This window comes from Ceratosolen solmsi, unplaced genomic scaffold, assembly GCF_000503995.2.
Source record: "Ceratosolen solmsi marchali unplaced genomic scaffold, CerSol_1.0 scaffold70, whole genome shotgun sequence".
NCBI classification, from domain to species: Eukaryota; Metazoa; Arthropoda; class Insecta; order Hymenoptera; family Agaonidae; genus Ceratosolen; species Ceratosolen solmsi.
In genome coordinates, this window is record NW_011948448.1 from 554,023 (window position 1) to 571,941 (window position 17,919).

General features: G+C 21.7%; 1 protein-coding gene and 1 long non-coding RNA gene across 2 annotated transcripts in view; one reads left to right on the forward strand and one right to left on the reverse strand.

Moving 5' to 3' along the window:
• The window catches only part of Rab23 (RAS oncogene family member Rab23), a 53,154-nt gene that overhangs the window by 25,269 nt on the left and 9,966 nt on the right, over positions 1-17,919 (reverse strand). Inside the window, exon 2 of the mRNA XM_011504774.1 lies at positions 962-1,083. Coding sequence (XP_011503076.1) covers positions 962-1,083 — 122 coding nt within the window. The remainder of the gene's footprint in view (positions 1-961; positions 1,084-17,919) is intronic.
• On the forward strand, positions 2,840-4,849 carry LOC105366354 (uncharacterized). Its single transcript, XR_913001.1, has 3 exons — positions 2,840-2,947; positions 3,690-3,749; positions 4,802-4,849. It is a non-coding gene; the product is annotated as an uncharacterized LOC105366354 (long non-coding RNA).

Here is a 17,919-nt window from a genome sequence, read left to right on the forward strand (position 1 = left end):
TCTTACATTTATAAATTAATTAAGTATCTAGTAAGAAAATGTTTCAACATCGCTGCTATTATCAAATAATGAATAAATAATAAATGATTTCAAGAAAATATACAAAAATTAGTTTTTGCTTTGATAATGATTGATCTAAAATTACCACTCTTGAAGTATCCGTGAATAACGTCGAGTGCAAATAATGCATTTAATAATAATGAACGTCGTAAATAAACATTTATTAGTTTTCTTAAACAGATACACCTATAACGAATGATTTCACGTAACAAGTGTCGCTTTTCATATAGGATATGCATCGGATAATCATTTAATTGAATTTGTTGGCCATTATAATTTAACCGATATTCATATGAAATTACTATACGTTAAATGTAGCGTAGACTTATATGAATTGTCGTTCATTTAATAACTGATTAATCTTTACGTCTGTCTGCTCGTCTTGTCTGTTTGTTGCGACATGCTTTTATTAAAATAATGAACTTGCCACTAGTATTACTCGTTATTCATCCACCATTAATTAATCGTGATATTATACTGGTTAATTTTTACACTAGACTTACTTCATTCCTATTAGTTTATATGAATTTGTTAATCTTATATTACTATAAATGGTATTTATTAGTATTTTAAATAATTAAAAATATAAATGTTTGAATAATAGAATTGTTTCAACGTCTGACTTTAATATGGATCATTCGATAATTTAATTTTTCTTAAATATTCTAATTATTATGTAAATAATACACGAATAAAAACCCATTTAGTATTAATGTTATTCTACATAATGTGTCATCGACTATTCTGTGAAAATATAGGAATATAATAAATATGCTACATATATTTTTGAAATTAGAAGTAATTATCGTGATTCGTAAATTAAAGCAATTACTACTTTATATACTACAAAACTTATATTTAATCCAGAAATGGAAAATTAAAGAAACTTTTTTAGACTTACTCGATCTCCCTTTCAAGAAAGTCGACACCGATGGTTTTCTTATAGTCACGAGTATATGTGCCCTTACAGAACCTCTGTATCATGGAAGATTTGCCGACTGCGCCATTGCCAACTATCACCACCTGAAAACAAACAGAGAAATAAACCTTTTACCACTTAATTGATAAATAAATACGTGGACTGGATTTTACACCGAAGTTGAACCGAAAAGGAAACCGGTTCTTTTACTCTTCCCTCTTCGCCTCTCCCTCCAACTTTTTCTCTCTTTCATTAACTGTTTTACCACCGTCTTCTTTCTACGTTGAATCATTATAAAGTTATACTTCATAGTTCTTCTTCTATCTATTATCTTACACACGTACGATTTATATAGGATTTAACATTATAGCTGCTCTTTATGATAATAAAATATCATATATTTTACGTGCTACAATCTTGCCAACGTAACAATTATTATAATCGATACTTTTCAAGCGTAGATCAGCTCCCGCTAAATCAACTATAAAAAAAAACTCTTATCGTAATTCTCTAACTTAACCTTAACTTATTAAATATATTAATATACATGTTAGAAGAAAAGAAAAAAAATGACAGCACATTATGCCGATATTTTTTCATAAGGTATTTTAAAAAGAGAATACTTTTAAGAAAAATAGCACATTATACTAATCATAAAATTAATTAGCCGTCATCAATTGTTTATAATACGTTAAGAATTAAATAGCATATAATAAACGATTACGAAAAATATTAATGTTTAATGAAAAATAAAAAAAAACAATAATGATAGAAATATTCTTTACTTTTAATTAAAAATTTTGTTTATAAACGATATTGAGGAAATTAAAAAGTTATTCACAATAATAACAATACACAAATATATGGTATAAATAGAACATCCGAACGACATTTTTAAATAAATTAAGCATAATATTCATAGGTAAGGAATTACGTATTACTTTATTACGTAACTACTTTAAATTTATAGTTATTTTAATAAATCTTAACTTAAAAAATTGTCACATGCATATATTTTGAAATGCTTACTGACTAATGTTAGTCAAACTAATATAATTGAATCCGATAGCATAAATAAATGAATTTTTTTGAAATTTCAAATATTCAATTGTCTTGATATTTTACTTCTTTCCGAGTCGTTCAAAAATTTAAAATTATTTACTCATAAAACTAGTGTTTCTATATGCTATTTTTCCATTTGTTACAGTACTTGAATGCTTAAAGCCGATTGGTTTACAATTTGACGCCGGGAAAGGAAACCGACAAAGAAAATTAAAAAAGTTAGCGAATTCGTATTATCATAAATCTTGATAATAATTAATATTATACAAGTTTGTAGAGTATGCTGATAAAACTTCTGCAATGACTTACTAACGATTTATATGCTAAATTACTAACTAAAAATTCAGATAATTATTTACGATTTTTATTAATTTACGGAAGATTGACTCAGTCTTTTATAACATAGTTATTTAATTGGTAATTTAATAACTCACATAGTTACTTACTACGTGATTTAAAAACATTAAAACTAATAATAAATGTGGCTTCACAAACTTAAAGCATTTAAATTATTTTTTATGCATAAATATGAAATAACAAAAATATAAAAAAAGTACTTTATTAATAAATAATAACTATGTCGTGCTTATAGTGCACAATTTTTTTTTTTTTCACGTATCCATTATAAAAGAGGTAATAACTTTAACAGATGCAAAATTCATTATTAAAGTGAAATTAAATTTAATTTTTCCATTAAAGTATTAAAATATAATTAAATCTTATAATAAAGTTTAAAAATGAAAGTTTTATTTTTCTTATTATTTATTTACTACTATTTGGTTCTTAGTAAAGGGAAGTATATAATACAAATTAGATAAGTAACCACTAATAAAGAACTTATTCGATCATTTACATTTATAGAAGTAAAAACGATACCAAAATCAGCTTGTTATGATCTCTGTAAAAGTAAGATGTATTATTATTATTATTATTAAAAATATATTATTCATTATGAATTCATAGGAATTATTATTACGTAAGTGCGTCATAAGTATTGTAATAATGCATAACAGTAGGATATGCTGCAGATGTATTTCTTAAAAATTATGAGCGATCTTATAATATTAATGTCTTGTGATTAAATAAATATTACCAAATTGTAGAGAAATATTGATGAAAAATAAAAAATCATATACAAATGAAATACAACTATTTCTACCGAATCAAAACTCATAATTAAATCATTGACATTCGTATTAAGGCAAAAAAATTAGATTATATTAATAATAATACGGATTTTACGAATATCATAAATACATATTGAAAATTTTATTACGAATCAAGTAAATTAATAATGAATACTTTTTTTTTTTTTTAATTATAATAGAAAAAAAAAACTTATCAAAACTATCATTTTACAATATTAATCGACATTAGTATATTTTCGAATATAATTTCGAATATAAAATGTTCTTCATCGGATATCGTTTCTATTTTAACGGGATTAAATTAAAAATATCCAATAAAATATTAAAACGAAAGAATTTTTTTATTAAACAATTAAGAAATGGCAATTAATTTTTGAAGCCTGAAGAACACGATAATTATTATAATTTTAGTATAATTTTATTGCCTATTTTATACAAGCAATTACTTATATATATTTAGTTTATTTTAAACTTAGATGTTTTAAATTTTTTGTTCCAAGCTATACCTCGCGAAATAGATATATGCAAACACAATTGTGACGTGTTATTCAAAAATTCAAGTAAGTAAAATAAAAAATTAATTATATTGATCTTAATAATTTAAAAATAATTATCATAAATAATATATATGGAACTGATGATAAGATTATATTTTTATTCTTTAGCCCTATATTTATTTATAAAGTATATGTTTCCGTCATATATTTTAATATAATAAATTTAGTCTCATGTTGACATTTTATACAAAATTATTAAATAATATCTTCAATAAAAGTTTAATGTATTTTACTATTATTTTAAATATGTATTGCCAGTTTAAACAAAAAATTTTTATTAACAAACTTAACGCAATAATACTTCACTTTGCGCATATCTTTCTTTGATCATGATTTTATAATTCTTTAATAATTATAAATCCACTAGAAATATAGAATATTCATGAAATTTTCTAGAATTTATTAACTTTTTATATATAATCATCACATTAGCTGTATATTATTTCTTAAAAATTTTAATTTATTTTATTATTTTATAATAATCAGATAAGACATAAAACAATTAATATAATTATAACAATAGTATTTTTCTACTTCTTTTGATCTAAGAATTTTTTAGAAATATTCACCTATATATTGTGTCCTACTCTATCAAGCAATGAAATAATGCTCAGAATAGTACACAAAGCAAATCCATACAATAATGACTGTTCGATATTAAGAATATACATATTATTATAATGTTTGTGCTTATCCTTATGACTACGTTTAACATGATGCAATTGAACAAAGAAAAAAATAATTAAATTAGTTGTACATCTAAGTTAAATAGGGAATAGTTTTTATCTCTATGGAGTATATTCTTGAATTAATAATGGTAGTTAGTACAAGATCTGAATTATTAGTTTTTCATATATAACAATTAAAGTTAATAATAATAAGAATCCTTATACCTGATTTTATACAACTTATTTATAATTCGATAACAGATTTTTTTTTTCGTATGATTATTTTTATTAATTTCAATTGTAAAAATAAATTCAATATCTAATTGTTATAATTAATTTATTAATATTTCGTAATGAAATAAAATGTATATTAATTTTTTGTTTCAGCCTCCATATCAATCATTTCGTTAGAAGATTGTCTCTCCAAGTGCCAACGTAAGATTTTAGTTCTTAGTAATATTATTATTTAATTGTGACAAAAATCTAAATATTGAAACTACTTTAAATGTTAGATAATGTAAAAATGTATTATTTTGAAATTTTCGTTTCTTGCTATTTTCAAAATAAACTTATTGTGTATAAAATTTTTATACATAGAAATAATTTTAATAATAATTAATAATTTTTTAAATATAATATAGTATAATTAAATTGGTTAAATTACAACTTATTCGTCATTAAACATAAGCTTTCCTCGTAATTATTTTCAATGCTTTTCATATTGTGTTCATTTAAAAATTCTACAGATACAAAATGATCTCATTTTTATAACATTAAAAATTATTATTAATTTATTTTCAGCGCTTCCCCCACCCATGAATTTAGGCTGTGCTAAATATTGCAACAAAATATACAATCAGAGTGAATGAAAAATTGATATATTCAAAATTGTATGTATTATAGTTTTTAAATATATATGCTTTATTCACTTTAAAAATGAATATTAAATTGTAGAATAAGGAACCAAGGTAAAAACATCCAAGAAAATCCTAATTTGAAAGAATATAAAAAGTAATACAGTTATATTTATGCGTATAATAAAAACAAAAAAAAACAAAAAAAAAACAAAAAAAAACAAAAAAAAACAAAAATAAAACAACAAAAAAAACGCAGTTTATGAAGAAAAATATATAATGAAGGAATTACTAAGATGTATCATGTTCAATACTATAACTTACTATTTATTTTAATTAACAAGATCAACAATTGTATAAAAAAAAATAATTATACTGCTTTAATATTATTAAATAATATTATTAAACAATAAAAAAATAATTACAAGATATCTTTGCCATGAAAATTATTATTAAAGAATAACCTAATCGAAACTATGTAGAAATATGTTTACATTATTTCTATATTTAAGTAAAAATTAATATAATATTTAAAGGTGAATACATAAACTACTATTCACTATGTATAAAAATTATATAAATTTATAATGCGAACATATGTTATTGTAAAAAAATTTTTTAGATGGTTAATGAAATAACAGAATAAATAGAAGTGTTTTTTCTTATTATAAATATTTACAAATAATAATCTAGAAAAATATTTAAACAATTTTATACTGCATATAAACTGGTTTATTTCATATTTTTCCATTTGTGTTAATTTCTTTTGTGTATAAAATAAATTAATATGCAATAATAAAAAGTCAACAATGTCCAGAATCAGTCTACCAAAATATTGTAATAATATCATTTCATCACACAGATATTTTTTTAATGAAATATATAAAACTTATGAGATAAAATGACTAGTGGAAAGCTGTATTTATTTGATTTTTATTAAACATAATAAACTAAATGTAACTACGAATAAATATATTAACATTAAATACCTATACTTCTACGCAATAATACAACATGGATTACAACTATTGTTGAATGTATTTATATTTCAAGTATTTCTAGTTATCGCAGATCAAAATCTTTTAAACGCCAATATTGATTTTTTAATAGAAATCTAATCACTGTTTTATATATGAATATTAATATATGAGTGTGATTTGAAAAGAACATGTGTGTATATATATATATATATATATAAGCATAGAAAGAAAATTTTTCAATTTAATATGTATGAATAATTGTTTAATTATGTAAAGTGAAATAAAAATAGTCAACTAAGAGATATTGATATTTAAAAAAATAACATTTAGTGTAATAATATATAAAATAAATTATATAACAAACGGCTAAAATCCATGAAGAAAGTTGTATACAGATTTTTAAGAAGGTGCAAGATGTCAAATATTTAATTTAATATGAATGATTACAAAATAAGAATTCTAAACCTTCTATAACAATTTAGTGAACCATATGGTAGTTTATTATAATACTTATAATAATATTTTACATCAAATAATGTATCTAATGTTATGAAGTCTACTTATTTAACATAAAATCACAACATAAAATTTTTATCTATAAATAACAAAAGATTATTAACCGACGATTAACAAACGTTTGCATGTTCTTATCTTTACCAACTCAAAATATATATAATAACAAAAATATTAAAAATTAAATTAGTTCTATCTAATCGTAAAATCCTGATTATTAATATCTAACAAAAACAATATTTTCATTTTAAAGAAAGGCATACGATAAAGAGTATCAAATACGAAAATATTCCAAATTTACCTTCATTTTTACTGTTAAATATAGAATTAAAAAAATTTAAACATGAAAAATATAATATTCTTTATATTAATTATATGTTATTGCCTATACTTTGTTAATGGTATATATACATTATTTTAAATAATATTGTATTTATAAAACAAAAAGTTATTATGATGTTTTATTTATTTTATAGGAACTAAAAGTATATCAAAGACGGACTGTTACAAGCTTTGTAAGAAAAGTAAGTAATATTATTCTAAATTAATTCTAAATCATATAAAAATGTTGTAAAATTTAATAAGTTTTTTCGTTACATAACTACATTATAAATATTATTGATAATTTATTACTCGGTATATTGCTGAATATATTGCTATAGAATAAATTGATAACGTTATTAAATTTTATTAAATCAGCGAATATTTTTAATTGTGGTATTTTTTTTTTCGATGACACCAAGATATTAAACTCGATTGAAAGTTTTTTTAATTTATTTCTATAATATTGTTAATGAATACATATGTTTATGTTGTATGCAAATTCATAATTCTATACGAATTTTAATTTATTATAATTGATAAGTTAATAATTAAATTTAAATATTTGTTAAAAATTATTATTTATATAATTGTAATTATTTTGCAAATGATGTAATCTCGTGTTAGTAAAAATTTTATCCAATAAATCCATAGATTTACAAAGTTCTACAAATGAAATATTAACATTTCCTATTTTTTATACGTGATGAAATATTTTATTTAATAAAATTTCATTTTATTATAGATAATAAGAGTTTAATTAGTGTAATAGATGTTTAATCAATATCCATATAATTAATATTTAATAGGATTCTCAGAAAAATTTAAGACGTCGGTAAAAAATCATAATCTTAATTTCGATAACTTTATAAAATTATAATTTTTTAATATATTTAAATCGTGAATAATGATTTTATTTCAAATAAAAAAGTTTGTGTTGTTATTATCTTAAGTGTACTTTTAATTTTTTTTTTTTTTTTTGCTAATAGCTATACCTTTCGAAGTTGAGAAGTGCAAAAAACATTGTGATAAATTATTCAATGGTGCAGGTAAGAATATTTAAAATTAAAATGATTTTCAATTTCAGTTTTGAAAGATTATAAATTTATTAAATATTTTGTTTCAAAGTTATTATTCAAACTATGCATTAAAGTGTATATAATCATATAATGTAACAAAAATGACATCAATAATCACCAATTTATTTAATTCCTCGTATGCAGGCCACTAAGCTTTTAAAGGAATATTTATTTACATAAATAGAATTGTAGATGCAACTAATATGAAATTTCTCATATAAATTTTTTTTTTATATTTTACAACTCTACTTTAATTAGTGTAGTATAATGTGCATAAAATAGATATTAATATTTTCCAAATATGAGATATTTAATATTATTGAAAAACGAGTGAAAAAAAATACTTTTAGCATTTTTTTCTCTGATAGCTATCTAGAAAATTTAATTATACTAAATAATTTGGTAATATTTGCAATAACTTAAAACAAATCTTAATTGTAGCTTACATATCTGTTTATTAAATAGTTTGAATTTAAGTAATATATTTTTTTTTTGATAATGAACATTTAAAAAATTATAAAAGTGAATACTTTTAATAATTACTCTTACTATTAATTTATTAATATTCCTATCAATATAAAATATATTGTATTTCTTATTTTTTTTTAGATTCTATAGTAGTGAAATCATTAGCAGATTGTATTTCTCGGTGCAAGCGTAAGAATTTTAATTATTTAGAATATTATTATTGAATGTTGATAAATAGAAATATTGAAACCATTTTAAATGTCAGAAAATGTACAAATGTATTCTATTGTAAATTTTCGTTAGACTATTTTAAACATACTTGAATTAATTTAATTAGATATTATTATTAAAAACATGACAAGAGAAATATGTTCGTTTAAAATATGTTGAACAATATACGTATAAAAATTTGAATTAAATAAGAATTATTGAATATATGCTTAATATTATATTTAAAATCTTCAACTTAATTTTCTTGATAATATTAATTATAAATTATATTTAGCACTTCCTGCACCAATGGATGATGGATGCTCGAGATACTGCCATAATTTATTTGGGGTACAACGAAAAACTAAATAATTTTTTAATTTCATTGTTCGGGTAAATATTATAAAGCTAATCGAATATACAGGACAGTAATTTTCAATTAATAATTATTTTACTTCGGTGAAACACTAAAGATATGTATGACTTATATAATATTTTATTATCTATAAGAAATTATATATACGTATATAATGTCAAAAAATATATGATTGTTATTTTATTAAAAAAATTAAACGTCTACGATAAAAATTATATCCTATATATTATTGTACAATTTTACTATTAAATTTAATCCTTACACATAAATAGATAATATGCATAAGCCCCATTAATTTAATTAATTGTTAAAAAAAATTTAATTTACAAATGTAAATAAAGCTATATTAGTTTTCTTATGGAATTATATATGAAAAAATTATATTTTTTCATAAAGTGAAACATACAAAATATCAAATATTCAATTATAAGAATTCATTATAAATTTTATTTAAGTTAAAATTTAATAATTTTATTTACTTTTGATAATTTATGTGACGCTGATAAAATGTATAAATATAATCCATACATATAATTCAGATTCATGGTCGCTCAAATTTATTAAAATTTATTTTGTATTTATTAAAATTATTTTAGTAGTAGTAACTTTGGAAATTTACTTATTTACAGCACGTCGATCCGAAATTCCTTAAACGATATCAATAAATTAAAAATGCCTTAAAATTATAAACGACTAGTATACATTTTTTAATAAATAAAGTTAACTGTTTCCTTATTTTTAATTATTTATAAAATCTTGAAATATTTATTCTTAATCAAGCTTTATCTTTTCATTAAATATTTCGCTAGGCACGTAAAAATTTTAAAACTATAAATAAAAATTCTTCATATTAGTTATGTATTAACACTTGTTTCTTATCGAAAATACATATATGATATGAATTAATATGATAACTACGTATTTAAATGGAAAGTATCACATTTTTGATATTATAAATAAAAATAGTCGAACAAAGGTAAACTGTTACGATTCGTACAAGACATTAAGATTATTATTTTCCTGCTTGGATATAAAAAGTCATCGTAAGAGTCATTATTAAGATAATTATAGGAATTACAAAAATTCTGACCTTGATACCAACATAATTAAGAAATAAAATCGTCCTCGTAATTATTTCTTTAAAATCTTTATCCTTATCAATATTTCAAATATTCAGAATTTATATATATATTATAATTTTATAAAATTAAAAAGCGTATTATTCGATTTTTCGTTTATTATTTAATCAAAATCAAAATTTAAATTCCAATTTTTGTAATTATAATTTTATATTTATAATTTGAGATAGTATTGAAGATTTTAGGATACTTGCCCATAATTTATTGTAGTTTAAAAATTGAATTATATTTTTAATTAGCGAAATGTTGCAATGATATATTTTTGCACTGGAATAGTATAGAATAAAGCAAAATAACTAATTGTAACTGCACATTCCAGTATATAATTGGGTCTCTCTGCTAATTAGTTTCACAATATAAAAGTTTTCGTTTACTTGGAATTTCGAGCTTTTAACTTTTTCACTTTTTAATTTAAACTTTAGCTTCCTTTTAGAACAATTGGTCATTATATAATTAAAATCCTCATTCATTTTTAAAAGTTGTAACATACAAAAGTTGACTCGTCATATTTATAACAAATAAAATTAATAAATAAAATACGTAATGTATTATTAGTAAGGTGAATTTACGTTTTTACTATCTATATATTTTATAACACAATATAAGACCTTATTTTATGTATAAAATGTGTTATTAAATTTATCATTTTATTTTTAATCTATAGTCTAATGAACTTTTTATGAAAATCTATTAATATAAATGCTAATAAATGTAAAACAGAAAAAAAGAAAATTTACACACATTAAATACACAAAGATACATGTATACAATACTTAATATCCTGTTTTAATATATTTGATTATTTGATCGAAGATAACATTAGTCACTTGAAAATTACTTGATTTAATAAAAAGTACTTGATTTAAATAAAATTAAAAAACTTTTATTTAAATAAATCTCCTAGGTGATTTATTAAATTATAATCGAATGTAATTTCTTTTAACGTTAAAAATGTATTGGAAATAGTTACATAATACCTTAAATATGTTTAAAGCAGTTATGTGATTAGTATTTATCATTACTTTATAATTTAAATTAGAAATTCACCATAAATTTAGAAACATTACTAAATTTTCTATAATGCATAAAATTTCTAATAATCAGCAACGATTCATTATCTATTCTACTATAATATAATCATACGTTCTTTTAAAGTATTTAAATTAATTTTGTTATTTTATAATTCAATATTTATAAAATGTTCGAAACATCACAGGTGCAAATATTTTATAAAAATTTTTATGATGGTCACATAAGATACCAATTTTTCAAGATTATTATTATGTTAATTGTTGAAAATACAATTTATATTTTTTTATACATAATTTGGTACTACGACTAATACATTATTTAAAATATTTTCTCAAGAATATTTAAAAAAAGTTTATGTAAGGAAAATAATCCGAATAATTATTTGAATGAAAAGAAACTGTTTTCTTATGTACATAAATATCCTTATTTCCATTTTCCTAAATGATAAATATCGAAAAATACCAAATTCAAAAAAAAAATCATTTCTTTATTACTTAAAAATATATTTAGAGATTTGAGAAAAATTCTTTTAATTTTTTTTCATCATTCCGATATGATTTATTGTAAAATATATTTAGCGTTTTATAACCTCTGAATGATTATTACGCAAAATTCTAAAAATATACTAAACAAAAATATCTACATTCGATAAGTTTTACCCCGATTTTTATAATTTATTCATCGTATAACAATTTGTAAATATAAGATAAAAACTAATATTAAATATTATAAATAAAATTTTTATTTATAAAACATAATGTTATATAATAAAAAAATCAATTCCGAAAAATTGTATTAATTTTAATGTATTACACAATATATACTTATTTTTCAATTATATATATATATATATATATATATATATATATATAAACACAATTTAAATATTTTTGTAATATATTTAATATTACCTGCATGCACACACTAATACACACGCGTACACACATTTATATATTTATTTATCTTATTACGTTTTCTAATACGACATGTAATAGAAATACGGGAAATGGAGAAAAATCGTTGTAAATTGTAATAACTGGTTTTGTAAATTAGTACAATTTTCTGATTTAATGGATTTTTTACCAACTTTATTTTAACCTTAATAGGATAAACAATTTTTTTTTTCTTTTATGTTATTGAAAAATAGCCCTGATAGTATCATAGAATTTTAATACTAAGAATATTAATAATAATACATAATCAAAAATGAAAAATTATAATCTCAAATTATGAAATTTTTAGATTATTCAAATTACAGAAAATCCTTCTGAATGACATGACTAAAATATAAAATTATATGTATTAATTACTAGTTAATTAAAATATATAATACTAATAATATTAATTATTATGAGAATTTTATTTATTTTAAAGTAAAATATTAATGAAATTATTAACTTGGTAATAATTTTAAACCTCTATAATGCATTAAGCGATAGTGCCAGTACGTGGTAATTTAGTAAACCTCTACAAATTTAAAAATATTTATCTATGTGTTAAATAATTATGTAATTATAATTGTATATTTTCTGAAATTTTAAAATTTCCATGAACTTGGGTGCCCATATGCACATATTATCGTATAGTCCTGTCCTTTTAAAATAAGTCAACCTATTTGAAAATATTTTTATTTTTTCTACATATTGTCTAAATATGTTATAATAGAAATTTTATAATACATAATACTGTGAATATAAAATGTAAATAACTCATTGATAATTTTCTAGATTAAAAAACAATTGCTACGGCGAAAAGTTGTGCAACTTGATTGAATAAAATTTAAATTGAAAAAGCGTAGTAATTTTTATCAAATATTTTATTATAACAATATTCGATTGAGTATAAATTTATTTGTATACTAAAATAATTACATCTTGCGCCGTTACATATTATATGTTATTACTACAAAATGGTATACATTAATAAGAGAATTTATTATTATAATTAATAAATTAGTAAATTAATTTGAGAATTAAGATTATACAGAATTTATAAATTATAAATAATTGTGTCCCTAAAAAAAAAAAAAGTGATTTATAGTTGTTTTTATACATAAATAACGTTTATAATAATTTGGATGATTATGTAGAAAAGTTTATATAAAATGTAAAGTATCGAATTTATAATTTTCCTTAAATCTAAGAGAAGAGAAGAAAATCCTTTTCTTTTCTAATCGAAAATTTGTTCTTTAGGTTTTTCTTCTTTTTTCAAAATTCTAAGTAATTGGTTTTTTTTTACGTCGGATCGCGTGTTTCAATGACAAATTTTTTTTTTTTTTTCTGGAAAATATGTATCCGAGAAAACATTGAGCACTTCTGTGTACATTCACATTTCAAGAAAAAGGTGTTTTCATGATATATTTATTATTCGATCGGACTAAGTCCTATGTTCGTGAAACAGTGAAATTTAGAAAAATCAGCTGCTTACTACAACTGTTGATCGATGATTTTTTTCAAATTCGATATGAAAACTAATCTTGAGAGTTTCAAAATATTTTCATTATTATATTACTTAATATTTTTATATATAATATTACTTAATATGTCACAAAAAAAAAAATAATAATAATAATAATAATAGTATTCAGCGTAAAAGATTCAACCATAAATTGAAACATATTTCTGAAAAATTGCCTTTCCTCGTAAAAACATAATTATATAATTCGTTGCTCATTGGAAGTTTCTTAATTGCATGTAACATGAAAATCAAATAATTAAAAAAAAACTTTAATATTAGTGGAAATTCCCCCTAGTAATAATACAATATAAAATATATTGCGTATCAGAATCTGCAACAAAACCATCCTTTCTATCACGTGCATTCTTTTACGAAACCTAGAAAATTCACATGATGCGTTCTCGTACGTACGCACACATTCGCACTTACGCAAATAAATAAATGCTACTAACTAGAAGCTGCTTGTAAAAATACCAAGTAAAAATCCGACCAACTGAATAAGTTCCCACGAACGATCGTCGATCGTCTCATTCTACAGACACGCGACTCGTGCCCCATGCACATCCTCTCAACATAAACAGATTAGACGATTTTCCAGGCACGCGAACGAGATCATTTAGCGACTATCGCGTGCCTTAGCTTGACGTCTTACCGTGAAACCTGAATAATACGACTCAATGCGATGTTTCTGTATATTTACCAAGCTCCCATGGCTTTTCAGCACTTATCGGTAAGAAACCAAGAGTGAAAATCAAGTATTATTACCTCTCGTTATTATTATAAACTATAAGATCTTTTAATAAGTCTGGAATTTGCAAATACTATCCTAATTAAAGCATTGAACATTGCCTACTTCTACTTTACTATTTTGTACAGTTTTTACAGTTTGCAATCAATTGATAATCAAGAAGAAAATCCTTCTTAATCATTATTTAGCTCTTATATCTAATGAATTATAATCATTTCTTATATCTCAGTGTTTAGAAAACCTCGATAAGACCTTTGTATTTATTTTCTAGGATTAATGCTTTATTTATATTCTACATAATGGATAAAAGCCAAAAACTAATATTTTTCATTTAATAAGTACTTCGGATACTTATTTACAAGAATAATATTGAAACGAAATTATAAATACAACGATTATTTTCATATTTAATAAAATATTTCTGTATAAAATCATCAGCTTTCTAGGATATTTTCAATTTACATTCAATATGCACAAATTCATTGAAAGTTGAAATTAATTCAATGAGGCAATAAAATATAAACTAATTCCTCCTCGTCTTAATACACATTTTTATTAAAATATTTTAGTAATTCAGAAAATTTATCACTAATTTTTATACATTAAAAAATTCTTTCATTGTATTGAGAAGAAAAGGAGATAAAAATATTTATAAATTTATACATTTAAAAATAAAATTTTTGTCAATAAAAATTTCATTCGGATTTGAATCAATAATCACATGCATTCAAACAAAATTGTATTTTTATTGGCTTTGTAAAAATAATGATCTATTCGCTAATTTATTCATCTATTTAATACATTTAAATAAAATGCAATCCATTGTTTTTTTATTCCAATAAAATTTTAACCAAAGATCATTTATTTTTTTCATTTGGAAAATTTTACTTTATTTAAATTCAATCTCGATAAGATATAAAATATATAAATATGAGTAAGAATTTGTATATATATATATATATATATATATATATATATATATATATATATTGGTTAGCTCGAATACAAACCATTCGGTTGTATATATTCATTAAAAGTCAACCAATCTATCTATTTCTACTGCGTATTTATGGTTTCTTATAATATTTAATATAATCGTATTAAAAGAAAATCATATCTTTTTAATAGTTATTCAGATTGTTTTTGCTGAATGGTATCTATTAAATACATTAAATATTATATTTATCACTATTAATTTCTAAATTAAAACAACTTAATTAACATATTTGTAGATACAATATATATTTAATAACTGAATTGAATAGTCAGTTAAAATGTCTTGAATTTAAAATGGAAAATATTGGTCTAAATAATCACAAGGTTTCCAAGAGAAATTAATATACTACGCAATATAGTATCAATCGGATAATAATTTTATTGCATAGATAGATAGATAGAATAACATTATAATTTATAAATATTATAATTAATATTAATTATATATAAATGTTAATGTATCTTATTCAGTTACACTATGTAATTTCAAAATTTATAAAATCATACAAATCCCTCTTCGATATGAGAGAGATTATATCGACTAATTTACGATTTGAGAATATAAAAGAAACATAATTATTAGGGAAACATATTAAAGTAATCTAATAGTATGTACACAGGCCGGTGACTTTCCATAATATAATTTTCTAATAATTGCATAGTGTAATAATGTATAATCGTATTGCCCTTCAATTATTACGTTTTTCAATATAAATAGTTATATTTACATTTGTCAAATATATTTCTATTTAAAAAGTAAGTCTCAATTGCTGAAATTCTATTTCATCAGATATAATATGAGAATAGTTGTATAACTAGATACATATATCCTTAAATAGTCTTGAATAATTAATTAATATTAGTTTGAAATCTAAAGAAATAAGATATTATCAAATAGCAATTAAATAATGATATTTTATACTGAAATGTTTTAGATATGTAATTTTAGTAGCTGAATCTGAATTATATCACGTGACATAAATATACACCTATCGGATAAATTCGATTATTACATGAAATTTACTTTATTATATTTAAATGAACCAATTTCCTTCGTTCATCTATTTAATACGACTATATATTGTTTATCAGAAAGAAAAATGTATGTTCATTACTAAATAAAATTAACATTTCATTTTTTTTTTGTATTATTTTGCTGTTTTCAACATTCTAAAGCCATAACTTAAGGTTTAGGATTGAATGTGCCTGATTATGACGCCAAGAGAATCTTCGATCCTACTTACCTAAATACTCGAACATTCTCGCTTATTGATTTCTCATCGATTTTTCTCTACGACTATCTCCAATAGATATACATGGCCATTATCTCTTGAATAGAAATATTTGAAATGTTAGAGCGATCGAAGACACTGGAAACGAGTCCCTAGAATTCGACGGATAACGGTCCTCACCACTCGTACACCACCTGATCATTGTATAGACACGTTCCGTGCTAAGTGTGTCAACTGTGCTCAAGGATGTTGCACTGAACCTAAAGAAGCGCTTGTCGCCTTCCCCTTGCACCTATCTATTCCTTAAAATCCGTCCGTTGTACAAAATTATATACGTAATCTTGAGCACGAATGAAATATGGAAAACAAACATTACGCCTAATATCTCTGCGTATTTATAGAAATTCCGATGATATGTACTAATTCCCTATGGACTAAAATTTAATTAAAGAAAACGATTGTACCAAATTCCCTTCGAGATTAACATTTAATTCAATCATTCTTAGTCACAATATGACTGTTAATTCGTAGGATTCAACTTAAAGATATTTAGCATATAAAATGCGGAAATTTCGATAAATTAAATAAAATACGAAAATTAAACTCCGTATTATTAAATGCAAAGCAATTACCGTAATATAATTAAATTTAAGCGTAAAAGAATGACGATGCTTGCGACTTTTTAGAAAATAAAATTAAAAAAATAACGACCTTTTAGGGAAAAATTTCGCGATGAACGCATGAAAAAAATGTCAGTTATATAATGAAATTAATTTCATCAAATATTTATATTCTACTATGCCTCCATATTTAATTTAAAATTTTCAAGTAACAAGTAATTTTTGTTCTAAATGTTAATTTACTTTGGATGCTAGAATACGTCAGGTGGACCATAAAAATGTTGGAAAGTGGATCTAAAGTGTATCAAGCTAATTAAATAAATGTGTTTAAATTTTAAGTTAATTATTAAAAATATACTTTCTCAAAGGTAATAAGGATTTATAAATTTTTGGTTCGTGTCATTTTTTTCATTTATTTAAATACGTTTTTTTTTTTTATTGTAAACCATAAACAACAGAATGTTACTCGCGCGCGTAAGA